Source organism: Hipposideros armiger, unplaced genomic scaffold (genome assembly GCF_001890085.2).
Source record: "Hipposideros armiger isolate ML-2016 unplaced genomic scaffold, ASM189008v1 scaffold_209, whole genome shotgun sequence".
Classification (NCBI taxonomy): Eukaryota; Metazoa; Chordata; class Mammalia; order Chiroptera; family Hipposideridae; genus Hipposideros; species Hipposideros armiger.
This window is the reverse complement of record NW_017731559.1, coordinates 1,321,296-1,337,179: the sequence shown is the minus strand read 5'-3', so window position 1 is coordinate 1,337,179 and position 15,884 is coordinate 1,321,296. Positions and strand designations below refer to the sequence as shown.

At 37.2% G+C, this 15,884-nt stretch overlaps 1 protein-coding gene across 3 annotated transcripts in view; it reads right to left on the bottom strand.

The window, feature by feature from the left end:
• MIB1 (MIB E3 ubiquitin protein ligase 1) overlaps positions 1–15,884 on the bottom strand; it is a 144,421-nt gene that overhangs the window by 101,122 nt on the left and 27,415 nt on the right. For all 3 annotated transcript variants that reach the window (XM_019653864.1, XM_019653865.1, XM_019653866.1), the window contains exons 4-6: positions 11,063–11,167; positions 8,470–8,536; positions 6,556–6,760 (exon numbers count right to left, since the gene is read on the bottom strand). In XM_019653864.1, coding sequence (XP_019509409.1) covers positions 6,556–6,760; positions 8,470–8,536; positions 11,063–11,167 — 377 coding nt within the window. The remainder of the gene's footprint in view (positions 1–6,555; positions 6,761–8,469; positions 8,537–11,062; positions 11,168–15,884) is intronic.

Here is a 15,884-nt window from a genome sequence, read left to right as displayed (position 1 = left end):
GTGAATCGTCGTCTCGACGTAGGCTGCAGCCCCTGTGGCAGTGGGTTGCCATAGGCTACCATATGTAGCCAGCAGCCAGCGTGAGCGGCCAGCAGCCGCAGTGAGCTGCCCCCCATTCCCCCGCACTGTTCCCATCCCCCCCAATTCCCCAAAAAAAATCTTAAAAAAAAAAAAAAAAAAGACTGAGAGGCCACAACACATAAAAACCTGTTTACTAAATTCCTGTAACCATGTAAACTGCTTTCTGAAGCAACCACAAAGAGACAGAAGTGTTGGGCGGCTGCTTAGCTCAGTTGGTTAGAGTGCAGTGCTCATAACACCAAGGTTGCCGGTTCATTCCCCACATGGGCCACTGAGCTGCACCCTCCACAACTAGATTGAAACAACTACTTGACTGGGAGCTGATGGATCCTGGAAAAACACAATGTTCCCCAATAAAAAGAGAAAGAAGTGTCTCTGACCAGTTAAGAATAAAAATAAGATACACAAAGTTTTCTTTTTACCCTTATCAATCACAGTGCCCTTTACTTCACTCAATATTCCAAAATTTACTAGACCTATTATAGTGCTTGAACAAAGCAGAATTTATTCAAGTTGTTCCCTCTGTCTATAATATTACCCCGCCTTGGTGAATACCGAGTTGATCTTTCAAACTAATTCCAAATATAATTTTCTCTCTGAAGTTCTCTATGATTTGCCCAGCTGAAATGACCACTCTTCTTTTGTACCTTCAGAATATCCTGAATACTCACCTATCATAATTACTTACAACATTTTAATAATTATTTCCAGTTTTGTCTATCCAAACTAAAAGGGAAACCTCTTCAAAGCAGGGGACCATGTCTTAGCTGTCTTTGTAATCCTAGCACTAATCCCAGGGCCTAACACAGTATTTAATAAATTAGTACTTAATAAATTTTCATTAAGTAAATAAAAAATAAAAAGATTATTTTCTAGAAGTCAAATGTCATTATCGCTCTTAACACCATTGCCCAAAAAAGAATTTTGACCAAGAAAGAATTCTGGAAGTAATAATCCTAATTTGTGTTAACCTAACAAGATAATATTTAACACAAAGTATGTTAGTACATAAACTAATCTGAACTTTGTTACAAGTTTTTCTTTCTTTTTTATTAACAGCTTTATTGAGATGTTAATTCACATACCATACACTCATTTAATTCACTCATTTGAAGTATATAATTCAGTGGTTTTTAGTATATTTAGAGTTGTACAACCAAGCACCACTATCTAATTTTATTTTCATTACCGCAAAAAGATACCCCCCATAATGACTAGCAGTCACTCTGCATTCATCCCCTCCCTAGTACCTACCAACCAGTTGTATACTTTGTTTTGATGGGTTTGCTTATTCTGGACATTTTATATAAATAAAATCACATTATATGGGCGCTTTTGTCACTGGCTTCTTTTACTTAGAAGTATGATGTTTCCAAAGATTTATCTATGTTGCAGCATGTCAGTACTCCATTCCTTTTTATGGCCAAATATTCTACTGTATGGATATATCACATTTTGTTTATCCATTCATCAGTTGATAGGCCTTTGAGTTATTTCCACATTTTGGCTGTTATGACTCACACTTCTACAATCATTCATGTATAAGTTTCTGTGTAGACATGTTTTCAATTCTCTTGGGTATAAACCAAGGAGTGGACCTGCTAAGGTCATATGGTAACTCCATATAACATTTTGAGGAACTACTAAACTGTTATCCACAGCATTTAGACACTTCACATTCCTACTATCAGTGTATGAGAGTGCAGTTCTAATTTTTCTACATCCTCATCAACACTTATAATTATCTGACCTTTTTATTCTAGTCATTCTAGTATGTGAAGTGGTATCTCATTTGTGCTTTTGAATTGCATTTCCCTAATAATTACTAATGTTGAGCCTCTTTTCATAGGTGTATCTATAGAATGAATTGTGTCCCTCCAAAATTCTATGTTGAAGTTCTAACTCCTAATGTGACTGTATTTGGAGACAGGGCTTTTAAGGAGATAATTAAGGTTAAATGAGGTTGTAAAGATGGGATGCTAGCCAACCGAGTGGCTCAGTTGATTAAGAGCTCATTCAAGAGTTTGAGCTCTGAGCAACAGCCGTTTGATGCCTGGCCCGAGCTGAGCTACCGCTAAGCTGCCAATAGGTAGCAGGATGGCTCAGCTAAAAAAAATTAAAAAAAAAAAAAAAAAAGAATGGGATGCTAATCCAACAGGATAGGTGACCTTCATAATAATAGGAAGCGGTACCAGAGATATCGCTCTCTGAGCATGCACAGAGAAAAGGCTGTGTGAGGACACAGTGAGAAGGCAGCAGTCTACAAGCCAGGAAGTGGTTGCACCAGAAACCAACCCGAGGACACCTTGATCTTAAGACTTTCATCCTTCACAACTGTAAGAAAACAAATTTCTGTTGTTTAAGCAACCCAGTCTGAAGCATTTTTTTTACTGTAGCCCTAGCAGACAATACAGTGAGCTTACTGGTCATCTCCATATCTTCTTTGGGAAAATATCTATTCAAATCCTTTGCCCATTTTTCAATTGGGTTATTTTTTATTGAGTTGTAAGATGTAAGTTTCTAATCAGACATATGATTTGAAAATATTTTCTCCCATTCCATGGGTTTTCTTTTTACTCTCAATACTTTCCTTTGAAACATCAAAGGTTTTAATTTCGATGAAGTCCAATTTATTCACTTTTTCTTTAGTTGTTTCTGCTTTTAGGGTCATAGCTAAGAAACCATTGTCTAATCCAATATCGTGAAAATTTATGCCTGTTTTGTTCTAAAAGTTTTATAGTTTTAGCTCTTATATTTAGATCTGTGACCCATTTTGACTTAATATTTCATATGGTGTTTAGCAAGGGTCCAATTTCATTCTTTTGCATGTTGATATCTAGTTGACTTAGCACCTGTTTTTATTGTAGTTTTATTTTTTAAATTAAGGTATACTTGACATTAAACATTGTATTATTTCAGGTGTACAACATGATGATTTGATATTTGTATATATTTTCAGCACCATTTGTTGAAAAGACTATTCTTTCTTCTATTGAACTGTGTTGGACCCTTGTCAAAAATCAACTGGCCTTAAATGCAAGGGCTTATTTCTGGACTCCTAATTCTATTCCATCAATCTACCTGTCCATCTTTATGTCAGTAATACAGTGATGACTGTAGCTTTGTGGTAAATTTTGAAATAAGAAAATGTAAGTCCTCCGAACTCTGCTCCTCTCTTTCAAACTGATTTGGCTATTCTAGATCCCTTGAATTTCTGTATAAATTTTAGGATCAGTCCACCAATCTCTGTAAAAAAGGCAGTAGGATTTTGATAGGGATTATATTAAATCTGTTGATTAGTTTGGTGCATATTGCCATCTATTACAGGTAGGATTATATCCCCCAAAAAGATATGTTGACATCCTAATCCCTGATATCTCCGAATGTGACCATATTTAGAAATAGGGTCTTTACAGATATAATCAAGTCAAAATGAGGTCATACTGGATTAGGGTAGTCCCGTAAATCCAATGACTGGTATCCTTATAAGGTCATATGAAAATAGCTTTGATCATTTTCTATGAAAAAGATATTAGAATTTTCATGAGCTCAGTTAACTTCCTTTTATGTCTCCTCAGGGTTCTTTCTTCATGGAAGATTAAGCTACAAATAATGGCTTGACAAAAATAAAATAGTAGACTGAGGGATTATTTATATGGCTCTCCATCTCAAATGAACTCCCTAGAACTGTATGAACCTGACTAGAAATTGATTTGAATGCATTTCAAAATAAAATCTGTACTCGGGGGAAAAAAGGTCATATGAAGGCATAGAGATACAGACTCACAGGGGAGAAGCTTAGTGAAGACAGAGACAGAGAAATGCATCTACAAAAGCCAAGGAACACCAAGGACTACCAGCAACCACCAGAAGGTAGGAGAATGGAATAGAACAGATTCTCCCTCTGAGCCCCCAAAAGAACCCAATCTTGCCAAAACCTTTAACTTTAGACTTCTAGTCTCCAGAATTGTGAAAGAATAAATTTCTGTTGTTTTAAGCTATCCATTTGTGGAAATTTGTTATGGCAACCCTACGAAACTAATACACTATCTAAACAATATTAAATTTTCCAATCCATGGGCCAGCCGAGTGGCTCAGTTGGTTAAGAGCTTGCTCAAGAGTGCGAGCCCTAAGCAACAGGGTTGCTGGTTCAATTCCCACATAGGCCAGTGAGCTGCGCCCGAGCTGAGCTGCCGCTGAGCTGCCAACAGGTGGCAGATGGCTCAGCTGGTAAAAGCACATGCTCCTAACTACAAGGCTGCCGGTTCGACTCCCGCATGCAATGGTGGCTACGCACACCAGTAACTAACTGAACACAGCACCTTGAGCTGAGCGGCATGACTAGACTTGGAGCTGAGCTTGCTGTGCCCTCCACAACTAAGACTGAAGGACAACAACTTGGCTGTTCCCCTTCCCCAATTCCCCAACACTGTTCCCCTCCCTCAATTCCCCAATAAAATCTTAAATAAAAAAATAAAAACAGGGCCGGCCAAGTGGAGCATTCGTTAAGAGCTGGCTTGGGATGCCAGAGGACCCTGGTTCAGATCCCACATGTGAGGGCCAGTGACACTGCCCTCTACAGCTAAGATGCTGAACAACAGCTCAACTTGGAGCTGGGCTGCCGTGAGGCGCTGACGAAGGCGCAGGCTGCAACCCCCGCTGCAGTAGGTTGCCATGGGCTACCGTGTGTAGCCAGCAACCAGTGTGAGCGGCCAGCAGCCACAGTGAGCTGCCGTCCAGAAGCCGGCGACTGATCTGCCTCGCCCGGGAAGAGCGCAATGATGGTGCCAACTTGAGCCAGTGAAGCAACGTCCTCCACAACTAGACTGAAGAACAAAACGACAGCAACTTGTCTGTTCCCCTTCCCCCAATTTCCCAGTGCTGTTCCCATCCCCCAATTCCCCATTAAAAAAAAAAAAAGTCTTAAAAAAAATAAAAAATTAAAAAAAACCAATCTTCCGATCCATAAACATGAGATGTCTTTCCATTTATTTAGGACTTCAATTTCCTTTGAAGTTTTATAGTTTTCAGTGTACAAGTCTTGTACTTTTGGGGCTAAATTTATTGTTAAGTATTTTATTCTTTGTGACGCTATTGTAAATGGAATTGTTTTCTTGATTTCATTTTTAGATTCTTCATTGCTAATATACAAATACAAATGATTTTTCTATATTGATCTTGTATCCTGCAACTCTGCTGAACTAGTTTATTAGTTCTAATAGTTTGTGGATTCCTTACGTTTTTCTATACATAAGATCACTGTCACCTGCAAACAGAGATGGTTTGACCTTTTTTCTTTTTCTTTTTTTTTCTTACCTAACTGTCCCAGCTAGACTCTCTAGGGCAATATTAAATAGAAGTGGGAAGAACAGACAATCTTGTTTTGTTCCTGGTCTTAAAAGAAAAGCATTTAGTCTTTCACCATTGAGTATGATGTTAACTGGGTTTTTCATAGATGCCCTTTATCAGGCTGAAGAAGTTCCCTTCTGTTCCTAGTTTATTTAGAGTTTTATGAAAGGGTGTTGGATTTTGTCAAATGCTTGTCCTATGCTCCCTGCTATAATCATGTTATAAGATATGAACACAATTAGAACTAATTTTATACTTTGGTAAATAACTTAATGTCAATTTTTCTTATTCTCTATATAATCCCTCCCCTAAAGAACCTCAGAGAGTTTCCTTACATACATGTTAGTAATAAAGTTTGACAATTATTCAATTTAACTACTGCTTTTTCTTTAAAATACTATAAATGTACAAGTAAGTTGGATATATTTTGGCTTTTAGGGGCAAATAAATAAAGGGCACAGACCAGTCTCCAAAAAACTCACAACCCCAAGATCAAATAAGTAACCATTTTAATAGATAACAGTAAACCTAAACAGATGAATAACATATGTATACACAAGGGATGGCGGAAGGAAAAGGAGATTCGCAAAGTATATAAACTCGTTATTTATAGGATACAGAGGAGTTATTCCAGAGACAAAGGGAGAAAGGAGGAAAGGGTATTCTGCATGAGAGTGTTATGTACGAAGGAACAGAAGTGAGAAAACACATGCAATTCTATGTTGCTGATAAGGATTAGTGTGTGTGTGTGCGCGTGTGTGTGCACGCGTGCACTATGTGTCTGTGGCAAGAGAGAGCTGCATTACCAAGAGATAACCCGGGAGATATGGGCCAGGAGTTTCAATTTTATCCTCCTTATTCAGGATAGATTGTCATGGTCCATAACCAAGACAGAACTTTTGCTATACTTGGACCTAATGACAAAACAATGTGTTTATTCTGTTCCCTAAAGGAAAATAAAGAGCACAGAACATTGTATCATAGATATTTATATAAATATTCTCTCTCTCACTCACATATTCTGAACTTTTATCTACCAAGAGTATCATATTATTTGCTTTCTTCAAGGTTCTTTATATACTAACTTTATTTGTCATTACTGAAAAATTAAGGAATATCACCAACCTATTGCCACTTGGATACTGTACTACAATGTCATGATCTTCATCAATGCCACAAACAGTTCCAGTTGTAGTTAAAGTCTCAAACATGCCATCAGTCCATCCTCCATGACCGTGCTGCAAAGACTGTACAATTTCTAGGTCAAGATCTATATTTACCAGGTCACCAATCTGCAATCCACCAGGATTCCTGTTGCCATTCTGTTCACCTGTAAAGGAGGGAGTTGACAAAAAAAAAAGAAAGTCACAGCAACAACATGCAATTGCATTATTTTTAAACAAGAACAAGCTTATATTTTAGTTTTAGTTGTCATATTATCTAAAAACGTTTTGAGAATATACTGTATCAGAGTCCAGAATTAGAGATCTTTAAAAAAGAGAAAATATCAGACTCAAAAATTGAAATGATGTGATGATTTATAACAATGACAGAAAAGGAGCAGAATCTATAAAAGCCAATGCAACCCTGTATCAGAACACCAAGTTCTGGATGCTGAAAAATTTACTTTTTTGCCTGGATTACTTGTTGACTATCACCACATCAGAGCCAGGATAACTAACTTTAATTAAAGAGAGTCCTGGAATTACTTTTTTTTCTCTGAAGTGCTTACTACTATTTTTTACCAATGGTTTTTGTGATTTTTACCTAAATATTTTTAATATTTCAGAGCCCATTCCCTAGATTATTTTCAAAGCTAGTTCTGGGATAAAGGATTCATGGTCATAAAACACTACATTGAGGGAGCCAAAATGTACATGGTGATTCTATACTTTTCTTGTGAAGGCAAGACACCAAACAAGAAAGTTTCGGAAAGCAAAAGAAATGATCTCATCAAAAACAGGTTTTACTTCTACATTCTCCTATTAAAAAAAAAATAAATAAAGAATGCTGCAAGAAAACAGCATTTTTTGGCAAAAAGGCAAATCCAATGACTTGGAAAGAGGAACACAGAGTTCACATGAGAAAGGGAAGCATTCAGAGGCTTATCAAAAGAATGTGGTAAATGTTCATCATAGCAACAATAAAGAATCTATGAAATGAGGGTAGTTTTGGTTTTCTTGTTCTTTTTTTATTTTAATGATATGTGAAATTATATTTTTATATTACCTTAATCTTGAAACTGTTTTTGTATTAAAAAAGCAATTATACAAAAATTCTAAGAAATTTATAAGTTTTAAATTGTCAGATCCTATTTGCAATAGTGTAAGAGATGTAACAATGATAATCTAACACAAAATTTTTCAACACTCTAAGTTTATGGTTGGGCCAGCCGAGGGCTCAGTTGGTTAAGAGTTGGTTTGGGTGCGTGAGCTCTGAGCAGCAAGGCCACTGGTTCAGTTCCCACATGGGCCAGTAACACTGTGCCCTTTACAGCTAAGATGGTGAACAACAGCTCGACCTGGAGCTGGGCTGCCGTGAGTCACCAACAAAGGCATGGGCTGCAGGGGGCTACCGTGAGCCGCCGTGAGCAGCTGTCCAAATGGCCGGCGACCAACTGCCTCAGCCAGGAAGAGTGCAATGATCACAATACCAACATGGGCCAGTAAAGCGACGTCCTCCACAACTAGACTGAAGAACCAAAGAACAGCAACTTGTCTGTTCACCTTCCCTGATTCCCCAACGCTGTTCCCCTCCTGCAATTCCCCAATAAAATCTTTTAAAATAAAATAAGTTTATGGTTAAGAGACAAAAGTTTCAAATACCTTATGACATAAATGCCATATCAATTCTCAAGCTCAGTGTCTGCATAAATCATTTAAAAAGATGAAATTCTTTAAAACAAAAATAAAACCAAAAAAGTATCCCTTTAAATAGCTTTAATGGTAACAAATCTTTTAAAAGTCCAATTTAAATGTTTTTCTGATTCCATGAACTCTGACCCATTATTTAGTAATTTTCTCTAGTCTGCTAACTCACCTAGCACAGGGCAGTGATCTCTGTAGAAAGAACCTCCTTTGGCATCCTGGACACACTTCAAATCAGACTAAGAAAAGAAAACAGAAAAATCACCCTTGAAAACTTCAAATATAGCTCAATACCTAAAATACGCAGAAATATTCATTCAAAACATACCTTCAGTGGAAGAGTAGTTCTGGGTTAACATGAATACGAGTACTAAACATTGCTTTCTAAAACACCCACCAAAAACTATAAACCTGATCTTCAGATAGGTCATACTTCATTAACTTTTAGCTTCTTTTAAAGTTCAACATTAAAATGCCTGGATCTTTACCATTATAATATTTTCAGAAACACATGCTAAAAAAAAGAGGGGGGGAGGATGACTCTAACAAATATGTAGTATTTAAAGTGTACATAACACATTCCATTTTAAAGGTATTTTCACCAAAAAAGAACTCAACTCATTTGATCTTTCTAATCAATTTTATGAGATACAGAACCAAATACAGTCCTTTGATTCCTTGTCCAGTTAATTTTACTATTTACATCAACTTGAGTCCTTACTTCACCATAACTTGGTTAATTCAAGTTCCTGCGCACTTAGCTTGTATAAGAAAACAAATTATTATTTAAGTATCTGAATTGGCAGGCAGTGGTCGTATAATGAAAAGGTACAGAAAATGTGATCTTAGAAAAGCAACTTTGGGAACTGTGAAAAAGGAGATTTACATAAAAGTTCCTAATAGTACCTGATACATATTGATGTATACATGTATGTACAATAAGTGATCAGTATATATTTATTTATCAAGGAAAGGAGCTCTTTTATATACACACACACACACACACACACACACACACACAGAACCCAACTTTTTTACAGCTCCTTTGCCATTAGAGCATCACATTTAGCTAAATCCTAACCAGAGACACAATGGTCAAATTATTTTAGTGCTATATTGAACCCAGCAATTTCACTTCTAGGAATCTATTCTAAGGAAATACACCCATATATGTGCAGAGACATATGTACAAGGATACTTATTGAAACACAGCTTGCAACAATGAAAAAAATACCCAGATACCTATCAACAAAAATCTCATTAAATAAATAATGGTACAACCATACTAAGGAATACTATTCAGCCATCAAAAAAGAATGGGAACAATCTATACATGTAATATGTATTAAGTACCTGAGCACATATAGCACGTAAGGCTTCATTTGAAGCAAGTTAGTAAGGAGTCAGCATCCTACAAAAATCCATAATTTAAAAATAAAGAGACATGAAGATTATAATAAAAAATTGATAACCAATGCTATATACAATTATAAATATTGGCAAGTAAAGTATTTGTTTAGAATCACATGGTTGGCTTTTATACATAAATGGAATAAATTAAGGTAAAAGGATAGTAGGACATTTCGCCTTCCTAAGGAGGGGCATAAAACAGTTGAAAACAAGTAAAATTTAAAGAATTCTTTCAATGAGGAATGTATTCAAGATGGAGAAAATATAAAAGGCATATACTGGCATTAATGTAATATTTAATTATACCCTATAAATTAAATAGCTGAGGTAAACATTTGAATAATGATCCATAAAAAGCAGAAATATAGGGCAATGCATTAAAAAAAACACATTATTCTCTTGAACACTGAAGTAATTCTAAGTGTTTCTAGGTCAATCATTTTCAATTATCAACACTACACTTTAAAAATACAGTGAAACAAAAATCTCCTTAAAAATAACTTTTAAGGGCCAGCCGAGTGGCTCAGTTGGTAAGGAGCTTGCTTAAGAGTGCGAGCTCTGAGCAACAGGGTTGCCGGTTCGATTTCCATATGGGCCCGTGAACTGCACCCAAGCTGAGCTGCCGCTGAGCTGCCAACAGGTAGCAAGATGGCTCAGCTGGTGAGACCGCAAGCACTTAACAAGGTTGTCAGTTCAACTCCCACATGGGATGGCAGACTACCCACCGCCCCCCGCAACTAGATCAAAAGCGGCAACTGGAATTGGAGCTAAGCTGCGCCCTCCACAACTAAGATTGAAGGACAACAACTTGACTTCCAGCTGATGGGTCCTGGAAAAGCACAATGTTCCCTTCCCCAATTCCCCAATAAAATCTTAAAAAAAAAAATTGAATAAAAATAACTTGAACACCTATTGTAATTTATTTTTATTGGCTACCAAAGCCTAGGATACAAATATATCATAAAAACCTCATTATAATACTATTTTCCATGTCCATGCCAAGGAGCAGCCTTACACATGATTCTAAATCTTTTTGATTGGTTTTAGTAAAAAACCCCTGACTTACATTTAAGGGATCAACTCTATACAATCAATATACAGTAAGTTACCCAAACATTAAATGAAGGTAAAATCAGCCTGACTATTAAATAGTTCAAACAAATGTAGTAAAAATGTAAAGTTTATTAAATTTTCACTTTATAGATTTTCCCTTCTATTGCATATCCATGATTCAGATGGCTGTATTTTGACAAAAAGAGATAACAAAAGAAAAAATAAACGAATACAAGGGATATTTTTATTTCCCTTCTTTCATCCACCCAATATTTTCATCTTTTGTGGTTCTTACTACTTACCATGCCTTCAAAACCAACTCTGTAAAGGTTCTTAGCACCATTATCCCAGAGAACATATGCTGCGCTATGTGGGCTTGATGCACTCCAGTCTTGGATTTCCGTTACCTAAGAGAATTTTTTGAGAAAATAATTTTTTAAAAAGAAAAGGGGAGGGGCTAGTTCTTTTAATTATGTTCATATCTTAAAATTTATTTAAGCTATCATCCTGTGTAACAAGATCATAAAAAATACTTATTTGCCAAATATGTCACGTCTAACATATAATTGAATTATAATCAGAGGTATTTTTCCAGAATTTTAATTTAGTTTCTAAAACCATTGTGGAAATTTTAAATTAGGAGACTTAGTGATTACAGTAATAGGTTATCAGAAAATATATTGTACAATTCAATACAAAATTTTAAATCTTTACTTTTTTTAAATTAAAATGTCTTGGGGTGACAAAATCTTTACTCTTAAAGGGTTCCTTTTATGAACAATGAATTCTCTTAAACCCATTCATTATTGAATACAGAATTTAAAATCTTTAACCAAATATCCAGAATGATTCAAGATTAACCTGCTCCCTGGTCAGCTAAAAGCTTGACAAGCACAAAGCTCAATGGCATTGAGTTGGGCCGGCCGAGTGGCGCACTGGCTAAGAGCTGGCTTGGGAACGCCAGAGGTCCCCGGTTCAGATCCCACATATGAGGGCCAGTGACGCTGCCCTCTACAGCTAAGATGCTGAACAACAGCGCAACCTGGACCTGGGCTGCCGTGAGTCACCGGCGACGGCATGGGCTGCAGCCCCTGCTGCAGTGGGTTGCCATGGGCTACCATGTGCAGCCAGCAGCCAGCAAGAGTGGCCAGAAGCGGCCGTGAGCGGCCGTCCAGAAGCCGGCGACTGATGTGTCTCGCCCGGGAAGAGCGCAATGATGGTGCCAACTTGGGCCAGTGAAGCAACGTCCTCCACAACTAGACTGAAGAGCAAAACAACAGCAACTTGTCTGTTCCCCTTTTCCATTAGTAGTTCCCTCAGTTGTCCCCAAAAGCAGGCCATCTAAGCTAAAACACCATGCCTGCAATGGAAACCCAGACAGAATCTCTAGGCCCCACATGCCACCAGACCAATTCATAAACTCATTCACTATTAAAAAAAGAAAAAATAATGGGGCTACTATTGCTTAAGGGCCAAGAATCAACTACACAAAAATGATACACCATGAGCACTAAACTCAGGTATTCTCAAGTAAACCAGTCTACAGCTAAGACTAGGAAGTTTATGCACAACTTATTACTTTTCTCCATCTTAACATGTAAAATCAGCCATCTTTCATAGTTACTTAGACAGCCAGGTCTATGTGAAATATAATTTTTGAGACACAGGCTTAAAAACAGACTATTCTTTCAAATAAAATACATAATGACCCTTTCATTTTTACCCTGTATTAAAGAAATAGTTTTGGAAGCTACATACTTTATGGTGCTTTTGTAGAGATAACGTTTTTTTGTTTAAGATTTAATCAACTATTTGAGAAATATTTCAAATTGTTGGTAAATGAGTCTATTCTTTTTAATTTTGAAATAAAGTATACATCAGGTAAACTTGAAAGAGTAATTTAAAAATAAAGTGAACACCAGCCTAAGAAAAAGAATATTACCAATCCCATCCTTTTGTCTCCTAACAGAGATAACTACCACCCTGAATTTAGAGTTCATTGCTGTCTTGCTTTGCTTTATGGTTTTCACAGCTAACCACTGTATAACATTACAAAGCAAGTTTCTAACATTCTGAAGTAAAATATACAATCTTTAGCAAAAAAATTCTTTCTGATTTTAATAGTCAGATTCTGCTTCCTTTGTTTTAAAAAATACAATGCTAGATTAAATGTCTATTTTTATAAGAGGGACAAAAAGCATTTGACTAACTAAAAATAAAGACTACAAATTTTATTTTAATCAAATTCATCCTAAATTTCAAATTACTTGGGATATAAGCAAGTTCATTAGTCAAGCTCTGAATCACGAAATGAAATTCCTTAATTTTTTAATACAATTTGATTACTGAAGGGGAAACAAAGTAGAAAGCATAAGAAAATAACTACCATAAATTTTCTACTTTGAATTCTGATTAAGAAGTATGTGCAAAATGGCTGCCAAAACCATTAGATAAAAGGTTGCTGAGAAACTCTATAAAGGATCAAATTGACCATACCTGCATCCCTTAATCATCTTAAATCTTAACATCACTAATAGGATAATTAGATTTTATGAGACTCCTGATGTGATGCAATAGAAAGTACACAGCACCACTTAGGAGGTACTCTTGCCAAAATAAAACTGAACCTGAACCTAATCAAGCCTCTACATCTAACAACTAGTTTATAAGAATACAAAGGTTAGAGGAACAAGTTTAAAAATATCATGAAGAATCAATTGGCCAAATCCAAAGAACCTGGTTTCTTCAACAAATAAATGACATTTTTTTTTAATGTTGATAATTTTTGAAGTTGGGTAATGGGCGCATAGGAATTTGTTATACTATTCTTTCTACTCTGGGGTATGTTTGAAATTCTCCATAATAAAGTTTTTTTTAAAAAGAAATATATCTAGTGTACCTATGTGAAACACTGACACATATTCAAAAGCATTTGTAAAATAAAAAGTCTTAAAATACTAACATAGGAACATAGGTGGTGGTACTTAAGAAACCCTTGAAGAATATACTACTACACACTTCCATGATGTCTTTACATTATGTTTGTCAAAGACTACAGTTGACATGTTTATTTTTGTGTGTGAACACTGTCTTCACCATGCAAATCATGGTAAAAGTGGAGGGCTATAGATTGCATGATTATTGCAACATCAGCCTAGGTTGGTATATACCCCCTTAATATAGTTAATACTAGCCATATGGTTGACACATGAGGGTAGCGTGGGAATCTTGAACAGAGAGAGAAAGAGAGAGAGATAGAGAAAGAAAAAATATATACTATACACTATTCATATGGGTTTATACAAAGGAACAGGGACAGAGCAACCAGCATTGAAGGGAAAAGGGGACTTAAAAAATCTTTCTTGGGCCGGCCGAGTGGTGCGTTGGTTAAGAGTTGGCTTGGGACGCCAGCTCTCAGCAGCAGGGCCCTGGTTTGGATCCCACATACAGGGCCAGTGATGCTGCGCCTTCTACAGCTAAGATGGTGAACAACAGCTCGACCTGGAGCTGGGCTGCTGTGAGTCGCAGGCAACGGCATAGGCTGCAGTGGGGCTGGCCGGCAGCTGGCGTGAGCTTTCATGAGCCACCGTGAGCGGCCGTCCAATGGTGAGCAACTGCCTCACCCAGGAAGAGCGCAATGATAACACCAGCATGGGCCAGGGAAACGACGTCCTCCACAACTAGACTGAAGAACAAAAGGACAGCAACTTGTCTGTTCCCCTCCCCCAATTCCCCAATAAAATCTTTAAAAAAAAAATCTTTCTTCATTCACACACATGGTAAAAAAAAAAAAAAAGTCAAACAATAAAAATTACACTTGATCTCAAACATGTTCTCAAACAATGTCACCTTGAAGACTTACGTATTGTTCCCTCACTCAGTCACATATGCAAGATTGTTTCATTTATTTTTCCTCTTTTGTTCTCAAAATGCAACATGTATTAAATAATAACAAATCAAAAATGTAATATTGATGACTTGGTCACAACTTCAAGAATGCCTGCTTTTTATCACCCAAGAGTGCCAATATAAAAATAAACGGAGAAAGTCCCACTATGTGCTTTCAGGTTTTAAAAAGCTGCCTTCAAAAGCTGATAAAATAGAATTTTCAACCTTCTAATCATAAAATTAAGCATGGGAAAGAATATAAAATTTTAAAATGTTTAGAATTAAAGTATTAAAATTTTACTTCTCATGAACTCTTTCAGAAAAAGTTACTAAAATGTGTACTCTACCAAAGAAAAGAGTAAGCTAAGTAAGATGATATAATGAGATACAGATGATATCCAGCCAGGATGCAAAGGCATCCATCAAAGGGAGTTTCCAGGGTGACTGCTGGGCACCACGCATTAAGGGTTATCTATCCTAATTACAGCCACGTAATTCACAGGCCAATGTTGAAGGCTCTATCAGCAAGATTCCCACTGCCACTGTACCATTTTATTGACCTGAGGACACTGCCCAAGTAAGCCTGACCCAAATTTCTCAAGTATACTTGGCTTGTTGGACTATGTAATGATGAAGTTCCCACTCTCTCCTCCATCCTCCATTCCCTGCGACCTAGATAGCAGCTGAGGTTTCTCAACTCACCCCACAGAACACTCTGCTTTGACCTACTCCTGAAACTTTGAGGTAGATCATGGTAAGTTTAGATGCAAAAGATACATGGTTATCCTGTATCTTTTCCTGAACCTATTCCTGCCCAATGCCCACCACCTGTCCCATACTTTGCCCTGCCTGATGTCCTGTGTTGATCCCTGTGTTTCCCAGGACTCACTAATGACCTTGCCCACTGACTACCCCAGGACTCAAAAATTCCAAGGGAAGCAAGAAAGGTTATCCAGACACTCAATTCAGTTTCATATTCTCCTGGGAGCTTTCATCTAAAAGTGCAATGTCCTTACAATAGCTATATTTGTGCGTGCTACTTGGTATGTCAAAAATTAAATCTTAGGGCCGGCCGAGTGGCACAATGGTTAAGAACTGGCTTGGGATGCCAGAGGGCCCCGGTTCGGATCCCACATATGAGGGCCAGTGACACTGCCGTCTGCAGCTAAGATGCTGAACAACAGCTCAACCTGGAGCTGGGCTGCCGTGAGAGTCGCCGGCGACGGCGTAGGCTGC